The sequence below is a fragment of the Grampus griseus genome (assembly GCF_964374135.1).
Source record: "Grampus griseus genome assembly, chromosome: 18".
NCBI lineage: Eukaryota > Metazoa > Chordata > Mammalia > Artiodactyla > Delphinidae > Grampus > Grampus griseus.
Genome location: NC_139012.1, coordinates 54,826,923 through 54,853,300, shown reverse-complemented (window position 1 = coordinate 54,853,300; position 26,378 = coordinate 54,826,923). Strand labels below are relative to the sequence as shown.

The following is a 26,378-nucleotide window of genomic DNA, read 5'->3' as shown; positions in this document are numbered from 1 at the left end:
ATTGTCAAAGAATGAGACTATTAAAAAATACCAGGTGAAACTTCCTCTTCTAGTCCAGATGGAGTAACAGAACCTGACTTGGCAACAATTTATTGGATATGTCACCAAAAGCACAAGCAACAGAAGCAAAAATTAATAAGTGGGACTACAATAAACGAAAAGACTCTGCACAGCAAAAGAAACAATCAACAACATGAAAATGCAACTTACAGAATGGGAGAAAATATTTGTAAATCATATATCGGATGAGGGGTTAATATCCAAAATACATAAACAATTCGTATAACTCAATAGCGAAAAAAAATCCAATTAAAGAATGTGCGGAGGACCTGAATAGACGTTTTTCTAAAGGAGACATACAAACAGCTAGCAGGTACATGAAAAGATGCTCAGTATCGCTAATCATCAGGGCAGTGTAATCAAAACCACAGTAAGATACCACCTCACACCTATAGAATGGCTAGAAAAAGTGATAGAAAAGACAAGAGATAGAGTGTTGGTAAAGATACGGAGAAAAGGGAATCTTTCTGCACTGTTGGTGGAAATTTAAATTGGTACAGCCACTGTAGAAAACAGTATGGAGGTTCCGCAAAGAGTTAAAACTAGAAATACCGTATGATTCAGCAATCCCACTTCTTAGGTATATATCCAAAGGAAGTGAAAACAGGATGTTAAAGAGATACTTGCACTCCCATATTCTCTGCGGCATTATTCACAGTAGCCAAGATTTGGAAACAACTAAGTCTTCATCCACAGGTGAATGGATAAAGAAGATGTGATATATAAATACACAGAATGGAATATAATTCAGCTCTGAGAAAGAGGGAAATCCTGCCATTTGTGACAGCATGGACAGACCTTGAGGACTTTCTGCTAAGTGAAATAAGTCAGAAAGACAAATACTGTATGCTATCTTTTTTTTTTTTTTTTTTGTGGTACTAGGGCCTCTCACTGTTGTGGCCTTTCCCGTTGTGGAGCACAGGCTCCAGACGCGCAGGCCCAGCGGCCACGGCTCACGGGCCCAGCCGTTCCGCGGCATGTGGGATCTTCCCGGACCGGGGCACGAACCCGTGTCCCCTGCATCGGCAAGTGGACTCTCAACCACTGCGCCACGAGGGAAGCCCTATGCTATCATTTTATGTGGAGTCTGAAAGAGCCGCACTTATGGAAACAGAGAGAAGAATGGTGTTTGTTGCGGGGTGGAGGAAATGGGGAGATGTCAGTCAAAGGGTACAAACTTCCATTTATATGATGAGTAAGTTCTGGGGACTAATGTACAAGCATGGTGACTATGGAAATTTCTAAGAGAATAGATCTTAAGTGTTCTCAGAAAGGAAGTGATTATTATGTGAAGTGATGGGTATGTTAACTAACCCTACTGTGGTAATCATTTTGCAATATATAAATATATCAAATCATCATGTTGTACCCTTTAAACTTACACAATATGTCAATTATATATCAATAAAGCTGGAAAAAAAACCCCAACAAAAACAGAACCTGGATTTACCCTCCTGTTTGAAACAGCTAAAACCACAGATAAAATATATGAAGCAATGGTACTAAAGAAAGTGGTGGACATCTGTCAACAAAAGTGAGTGATTCCTGGGAAACAGGAAACCAATGAGGTGAGCCCTATGATTACCCCACCTTCCTGCATGGAGGAAATATTTTTGGAAAACAGTTTGAAAATTCCTTAAAGAACTTAATGTATACTTAACATGTGACCCAGCCATTCTACTACTCAGTATTTACCCAAAAGAAATGAAGCCATACATTTAACAGAAAAACTTATGCATGAATGAAGGTTCTTAGCAGCTGTATTTGCAGTAGCCCCAAACTGGAAACGACCCAAAGGTCCATCACCTGCTGATTGGATAAACAAATTTGTGGTATATCCATACAATGAAAGACCACTCAGCAATGAAATGAAATGTACCATTGATACATAAAACAAAAACGGATGAATTTCAACATAATTATGCTAAGGGAAAGAAGGCAGACTCCCTCCCCCTCTGCCAAAAACAAGAAGAGTATAGTTCTGTTTATATAAAATTGTATAAACTGTAAATTAATCTATAATGACAGAAAATATATGAGTGGATTGGGCAGGGTGGGGAAAGGTGAGATGTGAGGATTACAAAAGGGCACAAAGCACTTTTGGGGGCGAAGAATATGTTTATTATCTTTGAGTGTAGTGATGGTTTCACAGGTGTATACATATGTCAAAACTTATCAAATTGTAAATTTAAACATAAGCAGTTTATTGTATATCAGTTATACCTCAATAAAGCTGTTTTTAGAAAGTGAAAGACTAACATCCTATTTAATGGTGAAAGGCTGATATGATAAGGAACCAAATAGAACACATAATATATGGGTTAAACAGCAAATGAGTCACTGCTTAAGGGAGAATTTAGTGAGCTCCAATACAGATCTGATGTAGAATAAAAAATATGAAAGAGTTAAAGATGTGAGGATTGCGTGAAAAGGTCTACATGTTTAATCAAAGCTCTAGGAGGAGAGCATGTGTAGAGTGAGGAAGAGGCAGTATTCAAAGATAATGACTGAGGAATTTTCAAGAATGATGTTAATCCCAGCATGGTGGATCCTGAGTAGCATAACTAAAATAGATCCAAGCCTAAATATATTATGGTAAAAATGTGGAACATCAAAGACTCCCCTCCACCCCCCGTCAAAAAAAGAAAAGAAAAAAAAAAAAAAGGAAGAAGAAGCAAACCAACCAGGGAGGATCTGCATTACCTGAAGAGGATTGATTATTGGATTGGCAGCTTACAAGCTCCCAGTAAAGGCTGGAAGGGCTGGATATGTTCAAAGCACTGAGAAGAAATAACTGTTACCAGAATTTCTATACCCAACTAATCTGTAATTCATGTGGAGCTGTGTACATTGCCACCGTGAACAGTAAGGAAGATGATGGAGAGGATGGATATTGGGTAGGCTACTGACAGTATCTGCCATGACTAAAACAAGTGGAGGAAAACTGGGGAATAAAGAAAATATTATCGGAGCAAGTCAATAAATAGCATAAAGTAAGATGGGAGGAAGGATAGGAGCTAACTGAAGTCTGGCTTCTCTCAGTCCTTACTGTCATGAACACAGTTAGCTAGAAGTCTCCATGTCATGCAGAGGTTCTCTGCAGATGTCTGCAGTGATGGAAGTTGAGACACCAGGCTCCTACAGTCTACGTTTGTACATCTGGTAGTTTCAAGAGGAACCTGGCCTTAAGAGTGACTTTTTTGACCCTCTTTTCCTTGACTCTTACCTTAACTTCAGAAATGTTTTCCTGGGAATTAGCAGTCCAGTGGTTAGGACTCCATGCTTTCACTGCCCAGGGCCTGGGTTCAACCCCTGGTTGGGGAACTACAATCCCGCAAGCCACGCGGCATGGGCAAAAAGAAACGTTTTCCTATTCAGTTTGTCTTGGGATGTGTTGTCACTAACCTTGTGACTTTAGCTAGGATTCTGCTTTTCTAAATTACTGCCTATATTATATTACCCCAGCATTCACCCTTATGATCTAAGATCAGAGAGTCAGCTTCAAGAATGTAGGGGTAAATGGTACTAACTAAAGTATCTATTTATGCTTAATCTTCATTGTCTCTCATATACAGGGTGGTAGTCTGTTCAGACAGCATCATCAGCTTAACCTAAATCATAGGCAGCGTTGCTACCGAGTTGTGGTTCTAGATAAGTGGCAAAAACAGATCACAAACGCAGTTTTAGAATAGTTGGTTGACCCAGACTAAGGCTGCACAAAATATAGTTTAACTCTGTTGCATTGGACTTGTTTAGGACTGGATGATGGATAATCATAAAGTAAATTTGTTTGCTGTAAATTGAAAGAAATATAGAAGAATGAGATGTTTAAAAATACACAATAAAAATGGACTATGTGGTTCACAAAAATTTAGCCTCACTTATTTTTTATATCTCTAGAAGTTTTGGGTAGTTTCCAGTACTTGAGAACTAACCAAGAGGCAGACAAACTGTGTGGCTTATTTTTTGAGCCCAAGTTTTATCAGCATCAACAATATTCCCCCAGATTTTAAGAAAGCACTGTCAGTATTGTCACCTCAAAGACAAAATGTAAAGTTTAAACTTAACCTCATTTTTACAAATGAGCCAAAGTATCGTTTTCTACATAAAAGTGTTTGTGATCTAACCTAAGTTAATGTCAAATTTTTACTGAAGTTATTTTCCTTTTAATAAATAGCACTTAGGAGACCAATATATGTGTTCCATGTATAAAATATTTGGCACTTGAAATTTAGGATAAATGACAAAACAGCATTTATAAACAGCTAAATTGTCCATTCCCTCTCTCTTTTGAGGGCAAATATTTATGTAGAGCCATTGTGATTTCAGGGAGAAAAACTAAACCACCACGACCAGATTCCCCAGCCACTACACCAAACATATCTGTGAGGAAGAAAAACAAAGATGGGAAGGGTAAGTACTACTACTGTAACTTCCCTATAATACTTATGGGTCAAGTAACATTCAGATTGCTTTAAAATGTCTGCATATTTTAAGTAGAAACCACCAGCTTTTATTGAAATGGATCTTATTGCTGTCACATGCTTATAAGGTATGGTTACCACCTTCTGTAGAAAGACTGGTAATAATGTAGTCCAAGAAATCCATCTAGGAGATTTTCACTTACCTGTCAAAATAATCCATCCTTTCATTTTTTTTGTTTTTCGGTACGTGGGCCCCTCACTGTTGTGGCCTCTCCCGTTGCGGAGCACAGGCTCCAGACGCGCAGGCTCAGCGGCCATGGCTCACGGGCCCAGCCGCTCCGCGGCATGTGGGATCTTCCCGGTCGGGGGCACGAACCCGCGTCCCCTGCATCGGCAGGCGGACTCTCAACCACTGCACCACCAGGGAAGCCCATCCTTTCATTTAATAAAGAGCTTCTTGGAAGAATTCAGCCACGTTAGGTTTTCAGTTCATAGACACTTTATTATATTGTCTTGGAGTTTTAGTATTTTCATAACTGCTGCCTAAATTTGAAGAAAATTTTTAAGGCTAATCTGCTGGCTCTTTATATAAAAAGAACAACTATTGAAAGGTTTTGTACAACTCTTTCTCAGTTTCTTAGGCGTAATAATGGTTCTTAAAGAGGCTGAAAAAAAAATTTGTCTCAAAGTGCTTTCTCCCTAAGTCATTACACATCTAATTGGCAGGATTGCTCTGTTCAGACATCTTATACGGGACTAATAAAAAGATCTATGTTAGACCCTAAAATTTATGACCATTATATCACCAGTACTAACTGAACTGTGTAGTATGTTTGTATAATTATAGATGAAACTTAAGAAGACCTTTAGTTGTGTTTTATTGTGTTCTTTCAAATGAAATTTTGGGCAGTTAAAAAGAAATTGCTTTTGTTTCAGGAAACACAATTTATCTTTGGGAGTTTTTACTGGCACTGCTCCAGGACAAAGCTACTTGTCCTAAATATATCAAGTGGACCCAGCGAGAAAAAGGCATTTTTAAATTGGTAGATTCTAAAGCAGTGTCCCGGTTGTGGGGGAAGCACAAAAACAAGCCTGACATGAATTATGAGACCATGGGAAGAGCCCTCAGGTACGTGAGGCTTCTGTAGTTCACTGTGTGACCAGTAGCGGTTCCTAAATACTGAAAAGTAGGTGACTTCTAAAAAGTGCATTGGTTAAAGAAATGGTGAATTTTATTGTTGAAGGGCTAAAACCTCACTGCTTGTAGAAATGAGTGTGTATTTAAGTTGAAATCTTATTTCAGTCTGGGAAAACGTTCTCCTTCCTCCCCCTAAATCTTCATGCAAACGAGATATTTTATTTATGAAGGGATCAGAAAATGTTAAGCTGTCATCAGAAATTGTAAATTGACCACAAGGCTCACGTTTTGAGTCATTAAACTTAAGTTCAGCACAAAGTAACAACCAGTGGTAATGCAGGCACTGAATAAGAGGGTGCATTTTTAAACATGAATCTCAGGTATGATGTGTAATATATTGTGTTGGAATAAATTAATGCTTCGAGCATAATATTAGCCATTGTGAAAATGTTGAACAAAAGTATCACTTAAACCCACTTTTAGTTTGTGTTTCTTGTGATCATGTCATTTAGTCTTCAGGATCTGGGTATATTTGAGAAAGATTTATTAGAAATATCAGTGATCTGAGAACTCGGTAAACTTTTAAAACCAGAACTATTTAGTTACAGTTGGCATTTTATTTTTTAACTCACACTTTTTAAGTTCTTGATTTAATTAAAATAAATGACAGAATTTGAATCACTTCTATTTGTACATCATTAAGTTTTATACAGAAAATTGTTTCAGATTAACTGAAGCAAATTTAAACAGGTTAGGGACATTATAATTATAGTAAGCTATGGAAGAGAAATAAAATAACTACCCTTCATTTAGAAAGTCTTTTCTCACCTGTTTGTTTCTAGCTTTAAACTTTTGTTTATGATTAGGAAATTTTTATTGTGTTGAAGATTATTTTAGTTTATGTATAACTGAATACAATATTGATGGAATTGTCTGCTTTGAATAGGTACTATTACCAAAGGGGTATTCTGGCAAAAGTAGAAGGTCAGCGCTTGGTGTATCAGTTTAAGGATATGCCGAAAGACCTTATTTATATAGATGATGAGGATCCAAGTTCCAGCATAGAGTCTTCAGATCCATCACTGTCTTCAACAACCACTTCGAGTAGGAACCAGGCAAGTCGATCGAGAGTATCTTCAGGTCCAGGGATAAAAGGAGGAGCCACTACAGTTCTAAAACCAGGGAATTCTAAAGCTGCAAAACCCAAAGATCCTGTGGAACCTGCACAGCCATCAGAGGTTCTTAGGACAATGCAGTCCACACAGACTCCATATCCTACCCAGCTCTTCCGGACTATTCATGTAGTACAGCCAGTACAAGCTGTTCCAGAAGGAGAAGCAACCAGTAGCATGCAGGACGAAACATTAAATTCTTCCGTTCAGAGTATTAGGTGAGAAAATTAAACTTACTGGTGCAGATAATTGTACGATGTTTCTGACCAGAGTCGTCGTTAAACGTGTCAGGATTCAGAAGTGAAAATAAAACTTATATACATGTCAAGCTAGAGCTCTTGGTCAACAGATTGTTTCAGCAGCGTTGCATCAGTCCTGTGATTGTATCAATGATTCCTTATTTTTATTTATTTATTATTTTTTTTAAAGCACTCTTTTTTTTTTTATATAAATTTATTTACTTTATTTCTCTTTGGCCGCGTTGGGTCTTCGTTGCTACGCGTGGGCTTTCTCTAGTTGCGGTGAGCGGGGGCTACTCTTCGTTGTGGTGCGCGGGCTTCTCACTGCGGTGGCTTCTCTTGTTGCCGAGCATGGGCTCTGGGTGTGTGGCCTAAGTAGTTGTGGCGCATGGGCTTAGTTGCTCTGTGGCATGTGGGATCTTCCCGGACCAGGGTTCGAACCCATGTCCCCTGCATTGGCAGGTGGATTCTTAACCACTGCATCACCAGGGAAGACCCTATACCTTACTTTTAAACTGTGACATTACTTGATGTTATTCAGTCAATTTGAATCAGTTCTCTATAGCTTTGTGTAACTGAATTGATCCATATAAGAAGGGATCCACATATAAGAAAATCCAGAGAATAGTTTCAGATCTTTTTTCAAACAAAGTTAGAAGCTGTAAAAAATTAACATAAATTTACATATCATGACCCTTTGGAATGCATTGAGTTCTAAGAAATCCACATTAGTCTTTGGGAAGATACTATCTTCTCAGATAGTATCCAGAATAGTTCTAAAGTTCAAACAGGTTGGAGGCCAAGAATCGAAGGTCCTCTTTTTCGGGCTTTTAAGGGGCAGAGTTGGAAGAATAGTTTTGTGGTTTAATCAAATCTGCCTCATAACCCCAGAAAAGACATGAAACAACAGATTAGCCTGCTCTATTGCAGACACTTGGGACTGGTCTTGACTGATTTAGAATGGGGAAAAGGGAGGAAGGCAGAAAATTAGATGGACATTTTCAGGTTCTGTTTTTCCATTTCTACTGCCATGAATTTCCAGAACATGAATTATAATAAAATATAGGAGCCCCTCCAAATCCAGTAAAAATGATTCTTTGATTATTTTCATTAGCTGACTTCAATCTTACAGTTGTATATTCTAGAATATAAATGCTGGGTTTTTGTTCAATTGATCTTGAAGTATACATTACCTAGAATCAAAACAGACTTATAGACGATTCAGTCTTCCTTGTATGGTCCATTTAAACTTTTGACAAGTTTGATTTAAGAGAATTGAATTCTCTTAAATCGTTGACTTGTAAGGAGTATAAAGATCACATTTTTTCCATCTTAATTAAAGAAGTACTTATTTAACTCTGTATTTTCCCTTTAATGTTTTATTTTCCTCTAAGTTCTGTTGGTTACTTATGATGACTGAATATCTGATGGAAATTATGTGGTTCCTCGCGTTGATTTCTATGCTCTTTGTCATCTTATCATTGTATGTATTTGTGTTGATATGAAACATACAATGGCCACAGCTTATCACTGGGACTCCCTTCTTGGACTGATTCAGTTGTTTTTAGCATCTCTAATCAAAGTTTCCTTTTTAGACCTAGAGAATAAAAACAAACCAGAAGAAAAACAACAAGAGCAACAAAAACACATACCTTTAGCTCTGAAAGATAGTAAATTTGTATTATATTGGATAGTTTATTACTCTGAATGTCAATTTCTGAGTAAGACTCACTGCCAGATATTAAAACATTGTAATTACACTCCCTACCTCTGATTTTCAGACTGTCTTTGGTGTACCTTTCAGAATCTTCATTTCCACAGTCTCAGAGTTCTGAGGACTCTCTGCCTGCTTCCTGTTTCTCCTATTTTTTTCTCTGGCAACCTACATGTTACCAATGCATATCATTATGTGATGTTTCTGACCAGAGCCATTCTTTGTTTAATGGCTCAAGAGTCAGCATTCGTGATAGTGCCTTCTTGCAGCTTTTGTTAGATCTAATTTGCACACAGAGTGCAGTCCAATTTCTGTAGCCTCCACTGCCAGCTCTCACTCTACTCATAATTCCTTCCTTGCTCTCCAGCTAAAGCTTACTTCTTGCCTGTACCACATTCTGGTACGTAAACCAGGTGTTTCCGGTGACTTTAATGCCTGTCTCCTGCTATACATTTAAATCTGTAGGAGCTAGATTCTATTCATTGTCCTTTTCCTAACACCTAACATAGTCTGACATATAACACCCCTTCGTATTTATAGAATTTATTTTGAAGTAGTGTATATGATCATTCTTTTTTTTTTTTTTTTTTTTTTTTTGCGGTACGCAGGCCCCTCACTGCTGTGGCCTCTCCCGCTGCGGAGCACAGGCTCCGGACGCGCAGGCCCAGCGGCCATGGCCCACGGGCCCAGCCGCTCCGCGGCATGTGGGATCTTCCCGGACCGGGGCACGAACCCGCGTCCCCTGCATCGGCAGGCGGACTCCCAACCACTGCGCCACCAGGGAAGCCCCGTGAAGTAGTGTATATGATCATTCTTTATCTCCTTTTAGAATAATGAGTTCTCTAAGTGGACTACTTATAAAATGAAGCAATATAAAATTTAACTTTCCAAACTTAAAGACAGTTTTTTTCTTTTCTTTTCTTTTCTTTTTTTGACCATGCTGTGCAGCTTGTGGGAGGGATCTTAGTTCCCTGACCAAGGATTGAACCCAGGCCCATGGCAGTGAAAGCGCTGAGAACTAACCACTGGACCGGTGGGGAATTCCCAAAACACAATTTCTTCTTGTAGAAATTATTATGTATTTATATGAATGTATGTATGTATCCACATACATTGTTTTTTTTAATATAAATTTATTTAATTTATTTATTTTTGGCTGCGTTGGGTCTTCGCTGTTGCACATGGGCCTTCTCCAGTTGCAGCAAGTGGGGGCTACTCTTCCTTGTGGTACATAGGCCTCTCGTCGCAGTGGCACCCCCTATTGCAGAGCACGGGCTCCAGGTGCGCGGGCCTCAGTAGTTGTGGCTCGCAGGCTCTAGAGTGAATGCAGGCTCAGCAGCTGTGGCGCACAGGCCCAGTTGCTCCACAGCATGTGGGATCCTCCCGGACCAGGGCTCGAAACCCGTGTCCCCTGCATTGACAGGAGGATTCCTAACCACTATGCCACTGTGGAAGCCCCACATACATTCTTAATCATTCATTTGACTTAAAAAAAAATTATTTTCTCATTTGGTTATATTTTATTTTCCTCCCCCAAATCCTACTTATTTTCACTGTAAGTATCCCAACTTTTAACTATGAGAAATTTCAAAATATGGGAAGGCTGAAATAGTACACTGAACAACTATACCATCCACCTGGATTCACAGTTGATAGCATTTTGCCTTATTTGTTTCCTCTCTATATTTATTTATACCCTTTTTTTTCCTCTTTGGCTATTTGTCAAGTCAGTTGACATCACCATGACATTTCACCTCTAAATACTTCAGTGTACACTCTTTAAGAATAGAGACATCCTAAATAATCATATTATCACTCCTAAGAAAAGTAACAGAAATTTGGCTATATCTTTCTTGACTACTTTTTAATAAAATCAAAGACCTTTGAAATATTTTTTCTATAGTTGAGGGAAGGTCAAATGATTATGACTTAAATTTAGATTATTAAATTAATATACAGCAAGAGATGATACTTTCAAAGAACTCTCTATATTCATACACTTTACATATATTAATGTATAGAAAATCCTTATTGCTCAGTGAGGTGTAGGTAATATTCCTGTTTTACAGTTGAGGAAACAGAGTCAAGGAGAGGCCACGGAGCCTGGTCACCTTTAGTAAGTGGTGGAGATAGTGTTTTAATGCAAGCAGTTTAGTCTAAAGCAGTGAACTTAATGAGTTGCCATACTGTCAGTTAATTCACATAATCACATGAAATATCACTTACCTACAATGAAGTAGCAACATATTTTTTCTCAAGTTTTTCCTTTGCTCTTTTCTTTGTATCTCACATAATTGCACATAGAGTTATCCCTCAGTATCCTCAGGGGATTGGTTCCAGAACCCCCTTTGGAGTCCAAAACCTGAGGATGCTCAAGCCCCTTATGTAAAATGGCATAGTATATGCGTATAAGCTCCATACACCCTCCCATATACTTTAAATCATCTCTAGATTACTTATAATACCTAAAACAGTGTAAGTGCTATGTAAATAGTTGCCAGCATGTGGCAAATTCAAGTTTTGTGGTTTGGAACTTTCTGGAAATTTTTTTTGGGGGGGCATGGATATTTTCCACCAGAGAGGTTGGCAGAATCTGTGGATGTAGAGACCGTGGATATGGAAGGCCAGCTGTATCTATATTGAAATTGATTAAATTTCCTTAATTGATTTAGGGTATATATGCTCAGTTTTACAAATTTTAACTTTGGCTTCACAAAAATAAACCTCTGGTAAAATATTTTCCTAAAATTGTTCCTTGGTAAATCTGCAAGTCCATATACCAACCCAGTATAACTTATTTCTCAATAATGTTTATCCAAGTACTAATAGTTTGTCTTAGGGTCTTTTAAATAATTAGCCTCTAAAAATGTATAATGTATACATTATACATTTTAAAGCAGTGTAATGGAGTAGAAAGAATGTGGGCATAACCTTCTCGCCCTCCAGCCTTGTCAATTATTAGATGTGACGCTGGATCACATTAACTAACTATTCTGAGTCTGTTTCCTCCTCTATAAAATGAAGATGATATTATTTAAGCTTACAGGTGGTTGTAACAATTAAATGACACTTTCTGACATCTGATATTCAACAAAAGCCAAATATTATATTGTATATGTTTCTTAGCTTCAGAAAGTTTGAGGAATTTTAAATTACCAATACTGTACCAGTTGGTTACAAGCAGCTTACGTTTTTTAAAAGTAGTTAACTGTAATATAACCTTTGGTATATAATATAATGAGACACAACTGACAGTTTAATCATTAACTAAGAAAAAAAATAATTTAAAATTCCTGTGTTTAGGAAAAGGCTGTGTAGTATTTAATCCTTTAATCTCTGAATTTTTTAGTGAAAATTTATTGTTTTAGAATTTGTTCAAATAAGCTAATATATTTACATTGCAGATATATATATATATATATATATGTGTGTGTGTGTGTGTCTCAGTATATATATTTTCTGGCAGATGGCAGTCAGGTGTTCAGGAAAGGGACATCTTTTTATGACTTGAATAAAAGCATTGAAAGTCTAGTGGTAGCCCTGATGAGCAATAGGGAAATTTTCCAAGTACATTATTGCTCATGCCACATCTGAGAGAAGAAAAGGGGAAGGGGGAGGGGTATGTATTAAAGGTTGTTAACTCCCCACAGTTTAAAGATCTAATAGAAAGTATTCATCTTTGGCTGAAGTTATTCAGGACTTAAGAAGTGACAGTATGTTGTAATGGTTAAGCACATAGGCTCTGCAGTTGAATGACCCCTTTTCTTATCTAACTGCTCACCTTATGCAAGCTGTTCAACTACTTTGTGCATTAATTTTTTCATATGGAAAATTGGGATAATACTTATAGGGTGGCAAGGCTATACATATTTATAGATACAATCTGTGTGCTTCCTATATGCCAAGTTCTATTTTATCTATACATACATGTACATGAACTCTTGGCATGGGAAGCCCTTGGGTCTTTTTTATTTAAAAAATGGTATCTGTCAGCTACTATTTGCAGGCTTAGATTCCACCCAAGATATCCTGATTCAGGCGGGCAGGGAAGAAGGGAGGCACAGTGTATTTTGGAAAAGTGCCCTAGTTCCCGAAGTTATTCTGTATCCTTCCTACTCATCCCTTCCTGCCCAATAGTATTAGTACATCTGGCCATACCCTGTCAGCCTATTAAATCTTCATTACCTGACTCATATTCTCTTCTAGCAGTGTCCTTCAAGAGAGCTGCCGATCTCCTGCTGTAGACTACTCCTAACAGTGGTGACTATGGTGGCAAACTGAACTTGGGAATCAGTATCCTACATGTATGGGTGGGCTGCAGTTATCGTGTGTCTTTCTGCTTCCTTTGAACTTCTTCTGAGTTGTGCTGAGTCATCTTTCCATCTAGCCCATTTGTCTTCTCCTCCGGAATTTCATTTCTCACATGTGACAGGCCACATAATTGTAACTTGCTAAAATTTACCTGTGATAGTCTCCTGGCAATAATTAACATTTGGTTTACGGGGACTAATCCAGCTCCTAGCCATTTGGAGTAGCAATCATCTCCCTTTTGTAAAATAGCTTTATAGAATTCAGAGGAAACACAGTTGAGATCCAGATGCTGAGTTTTTTCAACAGCATTTGTTTTATATTAACAATGGCCATAACTGTAAACTTCACAGCTGTGAACTTTTAAAATTAGATTGACTTATAATATCATTTATGTACCACTTTTCTTCAATAAATGGAATTAAAACCTTACATAAACTGGATTTTACGTTAAAGGATTTTTTAAATTTAAAAATTTTTTTTTGCGGTACGCGGGCCTCTCACTGTTGCGGCCTCTCCCGTTGCGGAGCACAGGCTCCGGACGCGCAGGCCCAGCGGACATGGCTCACAGGCCCAGCCGCCCCGCGGCATGTGGGATCTTCCCGGACCGGGGCACGAACCTGCGTCCCCTGCATCGGCAGGCAGACTCTCAACCACTGCGCCACAAGGGAAGCCCACGTTAAAAGATTTTATGTTAAAATTGTATCTTTATGACTAAAATTTGTGAAAATTACTTGAGCTGAGAAAACTAAAACACGCCTCTATTTTTGCCAAGGGTTGGCCTTATTTTTTATTCTATCTGCCAGCCTAAAGAACCCTCATGAGTTAATTATATTCATGACTTGTTTTATGTAATATGAACCGTGAACTATTAAAATTCTTCTAATAATTCTGTCTCATACATTTAAGATTGTTTTTTATTTTAGTTAATTGAGCGTTTTCTCTATATATAGAAAAACAGGTTGAAAACAATTATAATCATGTGAAGTTTGGTAATTTGGTTGGGTATATTGATGACATTACCCCTCAAATATTAAAATGATAGTGAGTCCAATATGTTTATTTAAAAGTCCCTAATTTTCTTTCAGGCAGCTTATACATAACTTCCTTGGGAAACATTTTGATATCCTCCTCCCCCAACAAAATTGCTTCCCCATTTGTGTTAATATAGCACTTAGGATAGACTTTTTTTTTTCCCACCAGATGGTATCATAGTTAATGGACTGAGAGTTTTGTGTTGGGCATTTCTGTATGTAGAGTGTTTAATGCAGGGTCTGGCGCAATGTTTATGTTGTGTTGAAAATATGGGAAGGAGCATTTGAAATGAATAACTCATGTTCTGTCAAAGTGAGTTGTCAAATGTTAAGTTTTAAACAATGTAGAATATGCTAATTTCCTCACTTTTATTTCATAATCTCAATAGGACTATACAGGCTCCAGCCCAAGTTCCTGTGGTCGTATCTCCTGGGAATCAGCATTTGCACACAGTAACACTTCAGACAGTGCCAATCACAACAGTTATAGCCAGCACAGATCCATCATCAGGTGCTGGATCTCAGAAATTTATCTTACAAGCCATTCCATCATCACAGCCCATGACAGTACTGAAAGAAAATGTTGTGCTCCAGTCGCAGAAGCCGGGCTCTCCTCCTTCCATTGTCCTGAGTCCTGCCCACGTACAGCAGGTTCTTACCAGCAATGTTCAGTCCATTTGCAATGGAACCGTCAGCGTGGCTTCATCTCCGTCCTTCAGTGCTACCACACCTGTGGTGACCTTTTCTCCTCGCAATTCACAACTGGTTACTCACCCACCTGGCACTGTAATCACTTCAGTTATCAAAGCTCAAGAAACAAAAACTCATATACAGGAAGTAGAGAAAAAGGAGGTTGAAGATAACTTGAAAGAAGGCACTGGGGAAACTGAGCAGCAGTCACAGCCTTATGTGATGGTGGTATCCAATGGATTTACCTCTCAGGTAGCTATAAAAAACGAACTGCTGGAACCCAACTCTTTCTAAGTAATATACCAAAGGAATTACAGATGGTGGTTTTTTAATTGAACATTTTCAGTTGTATGCAAACTATTGATTGATTCTAAGGTAAATTCTCCAAATGTTCCTAATTTTATAGTTACTTGTTAAAAATAATAACTTAGAGTTAATTTTGACTTTGTTAGATGAGGGGAGGAAAACCCAAGTGTTTCCTTTTGTTCTTCAAATGTTTCAGAATTCAATTGTGAAGGAACAGGCGTTTTATACTATGAAGACATTCTTTTGAGATTTTTTCCAGTGGCTATATCATAAGCATTTTTAAAGTTTCTTTTTAAATTTTACATTGTATTAGCTTTTCTGATTCTTCTGTAAATACAGTACTTAAATATGACATCAGGAAATTTATATAGGAGCTATTTTCATTCCACTTGTATAGGTTAAGTCTTGACTCTTTCAAATGCAAGACACCTATTTTATGCCTTGTTAAAATTATGATTTCACTTAGATCGACTTTAGTTTGTTGCACTGTATATTGAACTATGACTATGTAAATTATAACATTAAAAATCGAAATGTGCCCATGATATGGCTGAACCTGTTTCAGAAGCAGGATAATATAAAAGTATCAGCCTAAGAGTGGCTCTCCTACTAACTAGTTGTATAACCTTGGGCAAGCCACTTGACCTTTCTGGGCATCATAAGAGGAGGGATGTATTGGATTAGATTAGATGAACTCCAATTTCCTATCTAGTTCTAAATTTTATGATTCTAAGCCCTATGTTTTAAGCTTATCTCCTACTGTAAATATAGCTAAAATATTGCAGAAAAATTAATGACCCTACAAAATTCATTTTGCTGTTACCTGTTAAGATTTGCTCTGAACCTGAATTCCTCCTAAATACTTTGTTCATTAACTCTTTAGGCCACTGTGCATTGTGGTCCACTAGTAAAAAACTTATGTTGCTGAGTGCTAAATGATATACTGCTTTTCTGAAAGAGTCAGGGCTCTTTAAGGCCCCAGAAAGCAACCAAGCCTTGGGCTAATCTGGCTGAGTAGTCAGTTGCTATAAAAGCATAATTGCTTTATATTTTGGATCATTTTTTTTTATTGAGAGTGGGGGGAGGGGGAATTGCATACAAAGATATACATTATATATCCCAGTTTCTGAAATGCAATAGTTTTTAGATTACTTTTTCAACTGTAAATAATGTACATTTAATTTCACAAGAAAAATTGTTTTCTGCAAATTTTCTAGTATAGCAAAAAGAAATTTTTGTAGTTGAAAGAATCATTATGTTTAGAGGTCTAATGTTATATGTTTTCATGTTACAGAGTGAATTTGTATTTAAACAAAAATTTAAATTTTGGAATCCTCTAAACGTTTTTGTATCTTTAATTGGTTTATTATTAAATAAATCATGTAAAAATCCTGTGTTTTTGTTTTCAAGAAAATGTTCCTTAAGAACAAGTATACGGACAGTGTTGCTAGTATTACAGTATTATTAAACGTTTATATAACAGCCTCCATTAGTCAGATTAGAATTGCAGAATGTCATCCTCTCAGTTTTCCTTTCTACCATACCAAATGGCAGTTTCCGGACACGACACAATGGATTACAAAGCTCCAAAAATTAGAAAATAAAATGTTCCCAGCGATAATATTAAACACACTCTAAAAAACAAGTTTTCTAATTAGAAATTAGATCAGTTAATTGTTAAACTTGGAAAACACAGAAACAGAAAAATGTAACAAAATTAAAATCTCAATCCAATACGCCTATACCCAGTAGTAACTTCCACTTATTCATTTCCTCATGTCAGTTAATATTCTTCCCAAATATGATTTTTTTTTTTTTTTTTTTTGCAATACGCGGGCCTCTTACCGTTGTGGCCTCTCCTGTTGCGGAGCACGGGCTCCAGACATGTAGGTTCAGCGGCCATGGCTCACGGGCCCAGCCGCTCCGCGGCATGTGGGATCTTCCCGGACGGGGGCACGAACCCACGTCCCCTGCATCGGCAGGCGGACTCTCAACCACTGCGCCACCAGGGAAGCCCCCCAAATATGATTTTTAAAGGAGCATTCTTATCTCTGAAGATGGAGGGAAACAGAGAAGAATCTGAAGGAACAGACCTTGCTAGTTTTCTCCAGTTTACTACCCTTAGCTTATACCCTTCTGTTCCATTGTTTTTCTATGACTTTCCATTCTTCATCAAACCTAGTATAAAAATGTTCAGGCTTAACCATTTCTTTGAGTCTTCATTTCCTTATGGAAGCTCCCACGTTACAGAAAACTTAATATGCTTTTCTTCTTTAATGTCTTTGTCAGTTTGAGCTTTAGGCCCAGGCAGGGACCCTAAGAGGATCAAGGAAGAGTTTTCCTCCCTTAGAACTCTAGCCATGCATCCCCTAATATAATCTCCCAGTACTGAACTCCTGAATAGGGACATAACTCTTACTCAGTACGTGGCCTTTCTACATCAAGTCATTGATTCAACATGTATTAAGGAAGTACCTGCAATGTTACTGTCACTGTCCTTAACTTATAAACCTGCTGCTTTCCTCACTTTCCATTCATTCTTTTTCTTAAAAATTTCATTGAAGTATAGTTGATTTACAGTGTTAATTTCTTTTATACCGCAAAGTGACTCAGTTATACATTTATATATTCCTTCTTTTTTTGGCCACTCGGCATGTGGGATCATGGTTCCCTGACCAGGAGCCAGACCCGCGCCCCCTGCAGTGGAAGTGTGGAGTCTTAACCACTGGACCACCAAGGAAGTCCCTATATCTTTTTCATATCCTTTTCCACTGTGGTGTGCCGCAGAGTATTGAAAATAGTTCCCTGTGCTATACAGTATGACCTTGTTGTTTAAACATGCTATATGTAATAGTTTGCCTCTGCTAATCCCAAACTCCCATTGCTTCCCTCCCCTAGCCCCCCCACCCACCCCGCTCCTTGGCAACCACAAGTCTGTTCTCTGTATCTGAGTCTGTTTTTATTTCATAGATATGTTGATTGGTACCATATTTTAGATGCCACATATAAGTGATATCATATGGTATTTCTCTTTCTGATTTACTTTGCTTAGTATGATAATCTATAGGTCCATCCATGTTGCTGCAAATGACATTATCTCATTCTTTTTGATGGCTGAGTAATATTCCATTGTATATATGTACCACATCTTCTTTATCCATTCATCTGTCAGTGGTTCTTTAACCCACTGTAGTAGTACATTTGCCCTATTACCCTGAAATTACTGTTGCAAAAGTCACTAAAAAGGAATCAATTTCCATATTGCCAGATTCCCCCCTTCTTCTCTTTCTTGACCTCTCCAATATTTGATAACCTTTTATAACTCACTGTTCCTTTAAACTCTCTATTGCCTTTACTTTTGTGCCCAACTCTCTCCGTCCTCTTCCTGCCTTTATAATAATTTCTTAATGTTCCTCTTGGGTTGCTCCAGAGACTTTTTCAAAGGTTAGAGTTCTCCCAAGTTTTATCTAAAGATCACTGTTCTCTGTTGTCTTCACCTTGTCCCCCTTCAATGTGTTCTTCCCCAGTGCAACAGGGGTGCACTTAATTGTACCAAGCCATTCAGTGGTTTCTTACTATCCTCAGCTGGATTTGAGGCCCTGCATGGTTTCACAAAACTCCTTGATCCCACCAGCCTTATCTTCAAATTTTACTCTCCAAATCATACTGTCAGATAGGATTTGGATGCTTTCAATTGCAAGGAACCAAAAAACCCTATTCAAAATTATTCAATAGTACAAAATTAGAAGTCTAAAGTTCGGAGGTTTCCAGGTTTGTTAATTCAGGAGCACAGTAGTGATGTTGAGCAACCAGATTTCTTCCATCTTTCTGCTTTTCTCAGTATTTTGGTTTAGTTTCCAGGATGGCTTCTGCTGTGGTGCAAGATAGCTGCAGCAGTTCTTCTATGTTTCTGTTTATCAGTAAGGAGACCTTTCCCAGAGCACCCTGAGCAGCCATCTCTTCAGAGCTCATTGGCTAGACTGGTCATATATACCCCTTCCTAAACCAAGTGCTGGCCAAGGAAGCAGGATTACCATAGATGACTTAGTCATGTGTTGGGGAGATGGACAGTCAAACAAAATTGGACTCCATAGCAAGGAAGAAGGGAGGAATGATGTAGTCTACTGTCATCTATACACAGCCTTCTTCCCACACATATACTTCAAAAAATGCTCACACCTACAGAAAGCATGATTTCTCTCCTAAAGAGAGATCAGCTGAAGTGTCATCCAGCTACTTGATCCAGTTTCATGACTAGGGTCTTCAAGGTGATTCGCAGTCCTCTGTTTCAGATCACCTGTGGCCCCTGCTTTCTTGTCCTCCACTGCCACACCAGCATGAACACTGGGAATAAATCTCTTTCCAAGGCTTCTCAGCTTTAGAATACATTTCTTGATGGTGTCAGTTTGATGTCCTGTCTCAGGGTCACCATTTTCCCAGTCTGGAGTAGTTGTCTTCAGTGCCTTGCATCCTTTCTTTTCCATCTGGCGGGTGATACATACTAGAGTCTGTTTTGTAGCATTCCACTTCCAAATACCAAACTGTCAGTTTGGGTTCTTGGTCGTTAGCAACAGAGATGGATTCTGGTTTTCAGCATAAAAGAAATTTTATTAGAAGAATATCATGCAGTTTACAGAACAGACAAAAAGACTAGAGAATCAGAGTCAGTCTGTGTCACACAGTTAAACAAATCGCAAAACCATATTGCACAACTGGTCCACTTGGAGCCACTGTTGCCAAGCACCTAAACACCGAGCTTTGTACCACTGTCTCTACTGCTTCCAAAATTTGAGAGAATAGAATTTGCATCTAGAGAGAATAACCAAGGTCCTTCCTTGACTCCTTACGTTAACTAGCTACCAATTTATGTGACTGGCTGCCCAAAAGAATGACCGATGTCCTCTATCGGGGCAAATCTAGATTTTTATGGGGTACACAGTTTGGTGGTTGGATGGGTGAGGGGAACTTACTTAGGAAAAACAGAAAAGTAGAATACCAACTTAGAGGGTTTGAAGGGGCTTATGCAAATGAACAGCCCTAAACGCTGTACTTGCCAACTCTTTGAGCTCCCTTTACTTTCCAGACCTCTGCACTTGCTGTCACTCTGCTTGGCACAGTTGCTCTCATTCTATTTGGCTAAATTCTATCTTCTACCTTCAGGCCTCAGCTTAGACATTACTTCCTCTGAGAGCTTTCTCTGAGTTCTTAAAAGTTCCCCACTACTGTCATAGAGCCTTTTAGTTTCTCATTTGGGCACAGATGACACTATAATAATTGACTGCTGGTATGTGTGATTCCAACACTACATTATAAAGAGCCAAGACTGTAGTCATTTTAGTACCCTCAGTCCCTACTGTAATATCTCCACATAGTAGGTACAGTACTCCATAGTTATTAAATGTGACTAAGCTACATACATGTTCTCTTTACCTGTTTTTATGTTCGTGTTCTCATGTTGCTAACCACCATCTGTGTGCCAATGACTATCAATTCTTACCTACAGCTCCAAGCTTGTTTTACAGATAGCTTTATAGAGCTATAATTGACATACAATAAGTGGCACATATTTAAATAGAGTATAAAATGAAATCATCGCCATAATCAAGTAGTGAACCTACTCATGTTTGGTGAACATTAGCCTAAAAGTTTCCTTGTGCCCCTTTGTAACCACTCCCTTCCTGCTGATCTGCTTTCTGTCTACATAGATTATATTAGTTTGCATTTTCTAGTATTTTATGTAAATGGAGTCATATAACATGCGCTATTTTTTTTGGTCTGGCTCCTTGCACGTAGCGTTAACTTTTTTGAGATTCATCCATGTTGTAGTCTGTATCAGCATATTTTTCCTTTTATTACTGAAAAAATTCCCTTGTTTTCTTATAATATTCTATTACATGGATATACTAGTTTATCCATCCACCTGTTAATGGACATTTGGGTTGTTTCTAGTCTTCAGCTATTATCATTAAAGCTGTTAGGAATATCCCTGTACAAATCTTTATATTGGACATGTATTTTCATATCTGTTGAACAAATACCTAGGAGTGGTCTGGCTAGGTCATACAATGGTTGTACCATCTTACGTTCCCACCAGCAGTGTATGAGGCTTTCAGTTGCTCTACATCCTCTTCAACATGCTCTTTTATATTCAATATTTTTGCCATTTTAATGGGTGTGTAGTAGTATCGCATTGTGGTTTTAATTTCCCTAACGACTAATGATTTTGAGCAATTTTCATGAGCTTACTTGACATCCATGTATCTTCTTTGATGAAGTGATTGTTCAGTTTTTTTGCCCATTTAAAAATTCCCTTGTTTTCTTATTACTGAGTTTTGAGAACTCTATATATTCTGAATACTAGCTCTTCATCAGATATATGATTCACAAATAATTTCAAAGTGCAGAAACTTCTAAATTTTCATAAAGTTTATCAACTTCTTTTATGGATCATGCTTTTGGTGTCATATCTAAGAAATCTTTGTCTAACCCAAGGACACAACGATCTTTTTTCTAGAAGTTTTATAGTTTTAACATTTAGGTCCATGATCCATTTTGAGTTAGATTTTGTAGATGGTGCAAGGTATATATTGAAGTTCACTTTTTTGCTTTTGTATATCCAATTTGTTGAAAAGACTATCCTTTTCAATTGAAAAGTCTGAAAGGACTATCTTTTTCAACTGTCCTTTCTGCCCTGAATTACCTTTGGACCTTTGCTTAAAATCAGTTGTTCATACACATACGAATCTCTGGACTCTCTTTTCTGTGCTATTGATTTGTCTATCTTTGTACCAATACACAAGATTGATGTGTTGAAATCAGGTAGTGTTAGTTCTCCAACTCTGTTATTTTTCAAAGTTGATTTGGCTATTCTGAGTCTTTTGCATTTCTATTTAAATTTCAGAATCAGTTTGTCAACTTATAAAATGGAAAAAGTCTTTGGGATTTTGATTGGGATTGGGTTGAATCAATAGATCAGTTTGGGAAGAACTGACATCTTAAGTCTGAATCATGAGCATAGAGTATCTCCATTTGTTTAAGTGTCTTTAATTTCTCTCAGCAATATTTTGTAATTCTCAATGTATATGTTTTGCACATCTTTTGTCAGATTTAATTTTCAGTATTTAATATTTACTGCTATTGTAAATATCATTTAAAAAAATTTCAGATTGTTTTTCATTGCTGACTGTTTTAATCTTTCCCCCTACTGAAGCATAAAGTGCACAAATCTTAAGTGTATAAGTTGAAAAAATTTGATATGTGACTACATTACTGTAATTGTCACCTAGTCAAGATATATAACATTTCCCACATCAGGAAGTCTTCCTCATGGCCCTTCCCAGCCAGGAGATCACTCTCTGACGTCCCTCACAATGTTTTTTATTTTCATATAAATGGAATCAACCAGGATGTACTCTGTCTGGCTTCTTTAGCTCAACATGATGTATGTGAGGTTCATCCATATTGTTGTGTGTACTGGTAGTTCATTCTTAGTCTTTGATCTCTAGTATTTTTCTTCTGTGAAAGGACATTTAGGTTATTTCCAGTTTTTGCTACTGTGACTAATGCTGCAATCAATATTCTTGTACACAAACTTAAGTATTCTTTTCTCTTGGGCATATGCCTAGTGGTAGCATTTCTGGGCAATAGGGTTCATGTACGACTAGCTTTAGTAGATAGTGTCAAAGTTTTCTAAAGTAGCTATACCAATTTATACTCTCCCTAGCAATACGTGAAAGTTACAGGTGTTCCATATCCTTGTCAATACTTGGCACTGGAATTCTTTTTAATTTTAGCCATTTTGGTGGGAGTGTTTAGTACCAAATTATGATTTTACTGTCCCTGATATAGCTATTGATGTAGAACTTCTTTTCATATGCATATTGGCCATTTAGAGAACATCTGAAAATCAACCAAAGTAATTAGCATTAACTTATTAAAGAAAAAATAAACATGGACATTTCAATAAAGGCAGAAAAAGCATTTCATATTGAATGCTTTCTCCCTAATGTTACAATCAAGATAGGAAGTCCATCATCACTACTTTTACTCAACACTATAGTAGACATCCTAGCCAGTGACAACCAGCAAGAAAAATAAAAGGTATAATGATTGCACAGGAAGATGTCAAACCATCTATCACAGATCACAAGACACTGTGATGACTGAAATTCTAAGAGTCTACAAAGTATTAGAAATAGTAAGGGAACTTAGCAAGATGGTTGAATATAAGGTCAATATGTAAAAACCAGCAGTGTTTCTATACACTAGCAACAAATATTAAAAATTTAGAATGCCATTTAAAAAGCATAAAAACCCTCAAATACCCAAGAATAAATTTAATGAAAGATATGTAAGACTTCTACACTGTAACCTACAAAACACTGCTGAGAAAAATTAAAGACCACTTAAATAAATGGAAGGGTGTATTATATTCATGGATTGGAGGAATCAACATAAAGATGTCAGAAAAAAAAGAAATGGATGCAACCTAAATGTCCATCAACAGATGAATGGATAAAGATGTGGTATACAAAAAAAAAAAAAAAAGATGTGGTATACAGATATACGATGGAATACTACTCAGCCATAAAAAAGAATGAAATAATGCCATTTGGAGCAACATGGATTGGTACAGAGATTACCATACTGAGGTAAGTCAGACAAAGGCAAATATCATATGATATCACTTAATATGTGGAATCTAAAATATGATACAAATGAACTTATTTACAAAACAGAAACTGACTCACAGACATAGAAAACAAACTTATGGTTACCAAAGGGGGAAGATGCGGGGAGGGAAAAATTAGGAGTTGGGGTTAGCAGATACAAGCTAGTATATATAAAACAGATAAACTACTGCATAGGATAGGGAACTATATTCAATATCTTGTAATAAACTACAATGGAAATGAAAAAGAATATCCATCTATCTGTATCTGAATCAGTCTGTGTACACCAAAAAGTAACACAACGTTGTAAATTAACTGTACTTCAATTAAAAAAAAATTAGGATCAGTTTTCCCCAAACAGATTGATCTATAGATTCAATGCAAGCCCAGTTAAAATCCTAGCAGGATTTTTTGTCTTGGGGCGGGGGTGGGGGTGGGGGTCTTTTTTTTTTTTTTTTTGAAATTAACAGGTTCGTTCTAAAATTTATAAATAAATGGAAATAAGTTCTAGAAAATGTATAAAATGTAAATACAGAGGCCTTTGACTAGCCAAGGCAATCTTTAAGAAAAAGTTATAGGGCTTCAAGACTTATAAAGCTACATTAAGATAGTGTGGGACAAGGTTAGACAGACCAACGTAATAAGAACCTGGAAACAGACCCTCATATATGTGGTCATCTACTTTACAGCAAAGGTGCCATAATCATTTAGTGGGGGAAATGGCAAATGACAGCCTTTTCAGCAAGTAGGGCTGGGTCAATCGGCTATCCATAAGGGGGGGAAAAGGAAACTTGATCCCAACCTCCTACCTTTCATAAAAATGAATAAACCTGTCTGTGAAAGGTAAAATACTCAAGCAACAAGAAGAAAACACAGGTGACTATCCTCATGGCTTTGGAGCAGACAAGGCCTTACATATGATACAAAAAGCACTGATCACAAAAGGAGAGATCAGCAAACCCAGACAGTTTTACCTCAATTATTTCTGTAATTCTTACGATCCCCTACAATCACTAACCTATTTAAGAGTCACTTGGCCTGTAATACAGCAGTTGTCTCCCAACAACTGTTCTTTTCCCTTTAATCATTCTTCCATAGTACAGACAGAATAACATAAAAATGCAAATTTAACTGTTACTGCCTTTTTTGAGTAAAAATCCTATAACGGGTTAACATCTTTAAGAGAATTACATCCAAACTTCTCAGCAGATTACAACTAGCCCTTTATAATCTGGCAGTTACCTGCCTCTCCACCACCCAGTCAGTCTGCTTCTAGCTTGAATTTTGGCTCTACCAATTTCAGAGTTCACATTATCACTTTCTAACATTCGGCCTATTCTGCCTGAATTGCCTTTTCCATTTCCTTCACTAATTCGAATTCATCTTTCCAGACTGAGGTTCCGGTACCACTATTTGAGGATTCCATCCGTATACCTTATATTCGGCTGCGTCCCTTGTTGCTATCACATCACTGACTATTGCCCTTCTTTGGTTTTAGCACTTTGAACAAAACTGGCTTAAGTTTCTGGAAGGCGTTAACATCATTGAATCCCAGGACTTAGTTTAGATTCTGGATGTGGCAGACACTCGAGTTCAGTTACTTGTTTACCTCTACTGAGAGCCGCTCACTCCCACTCCTTCCTGCTCCCCCCCCGCCCCCATCCCCGTCCCGTGGAACTTGCTGGAAGCTTCTTCTATCTGAATTGCACGGGTCAAAGGGCGGTGACGGAAGGCCTGACCAAAGAGGTGGAAAGTAAAGCAGCACTGAGACAAATTCAGGCCACCTTTCTCCCTTCAGTGCCTTCGGATGGTACACGTTTTTCTTCTGTCTGGGAAGCCAAGTAGGAAGAAAGCCTGGGCCTGTGTCGTTCTGGGGAAAGGACCAGTTCACCCGCACCGGAACCAAAAGGTTTCCTCCAGTCCAGCCTCTGCAAGGGCGGAGAGACTTCCGGCGAGTCCGAGGCCTTTAGGGTTCCCAGCGCCAAGATCCCGGCATCGACGCGCCATCCGGAACTCGCTCCCGGAAAAGAACACGTAGCCGAGAACGTCACGGGTCACGAAAAGCTTGGCTGCCTCCGGAAGCCATGATGAGAGCTGCAGAGAAAAGGGAGCTCGGTGTGCCTTGTGTTATTATTATTAACAGACATACAAACGACCCCAAACGCCACACGTTCCTGAGCGATAACAGTACGACACAAAAGTCCTTTCGACCTACCACCCACTGAGGCTCTGCGGCTGTGTGGGTGCGCGCAGGGACTGGTTTACGCCGCGGCCTGCGTAACCATGGCTGCAGGGGGCGGGGCCTGACAGGCTGCTCGCCGGCCGGGGGTGGGGGCGGGGTGGGCCAGGAGAGTCGGTCCTCCAAGGTCCCAGCCCAACACGCGCCCGCGCTTCACCTCCCCTCCCCTCGCGGCACGCTACGTGGCTGCTCATTGGCTACGTAGGACGGAAGCTCGGTTGGTGTTTCTCCAGAAGTTCCCCCTTGGGCGGCGGCGGAGCTGGTAACCTCGGTAGGAGCAGCACCAGCAGCGGTAACAGTAACTGTTAGAGATGGCGGCGGCTGCTGCGGCACCTGCAGCAGCCCAGAGGTGCGTGTTTTTCCTTCTCTTTGCTATTATTTG

At 38.4% G+C, this 26,378-nt stretch overlaps 2 protein-coding genes across 5 annotated transcripts in view; both read left to right on the top strand.

Moving 5' to 3' along the window:
• ELF1 (E74 like ETS transcription factor 1) overlaps positions 1-16,460 on the top strand; it is a 105,100-nt gene extending 88,640 nt beyond the window's left edge. For all 4 annotated transcript variants that reach the window (XM_082675596.1, XM_082675598.1, XM_082675595.1 and 1 more), the window contains exons 6-9: positions 4,390-4,473; positions 5,421-5,613; positions 6,569-7,012; positions 14,479-16,460. In XM_082675596.1, the coding sequence (XP_082531722.1) occupies positions 4,390-4,473; positions 5,421-5,613; positions 6,569-7,012; positions 14,479-15,073 (1,316 nt within the window). In that variant the 3' untranslated portion in view covers positions 15,074-16,460. The remainder of the gene's footprint in view (positions 1-4,389; positions 4,474-5,420; positions 5,614-6,568; positions 7,013-14,478) is intronic.
• Positions 16,461-26,218: 9,758 nt separating this feature from the next.
• Positions 26,219-26,378, top strand: part of SUGT1 (SGT1 homolog, MIS12 kinetochore complex assembly cochaperone) — a 43,472-nt gene continuing 43,312 nt past the window's right edge. The window contains exon 1 of the mRNA XM_082675527.1: positions 26,219-26,345. Coding sequence (XP_082531653.1) covers positions 26,308-26,345 — 38 coding nt within the window. The 5' untranslated portion in view covers positions 26,219-26,307. The remainder of the gene's footprint in view (positions 26,346-26,378) is intronic.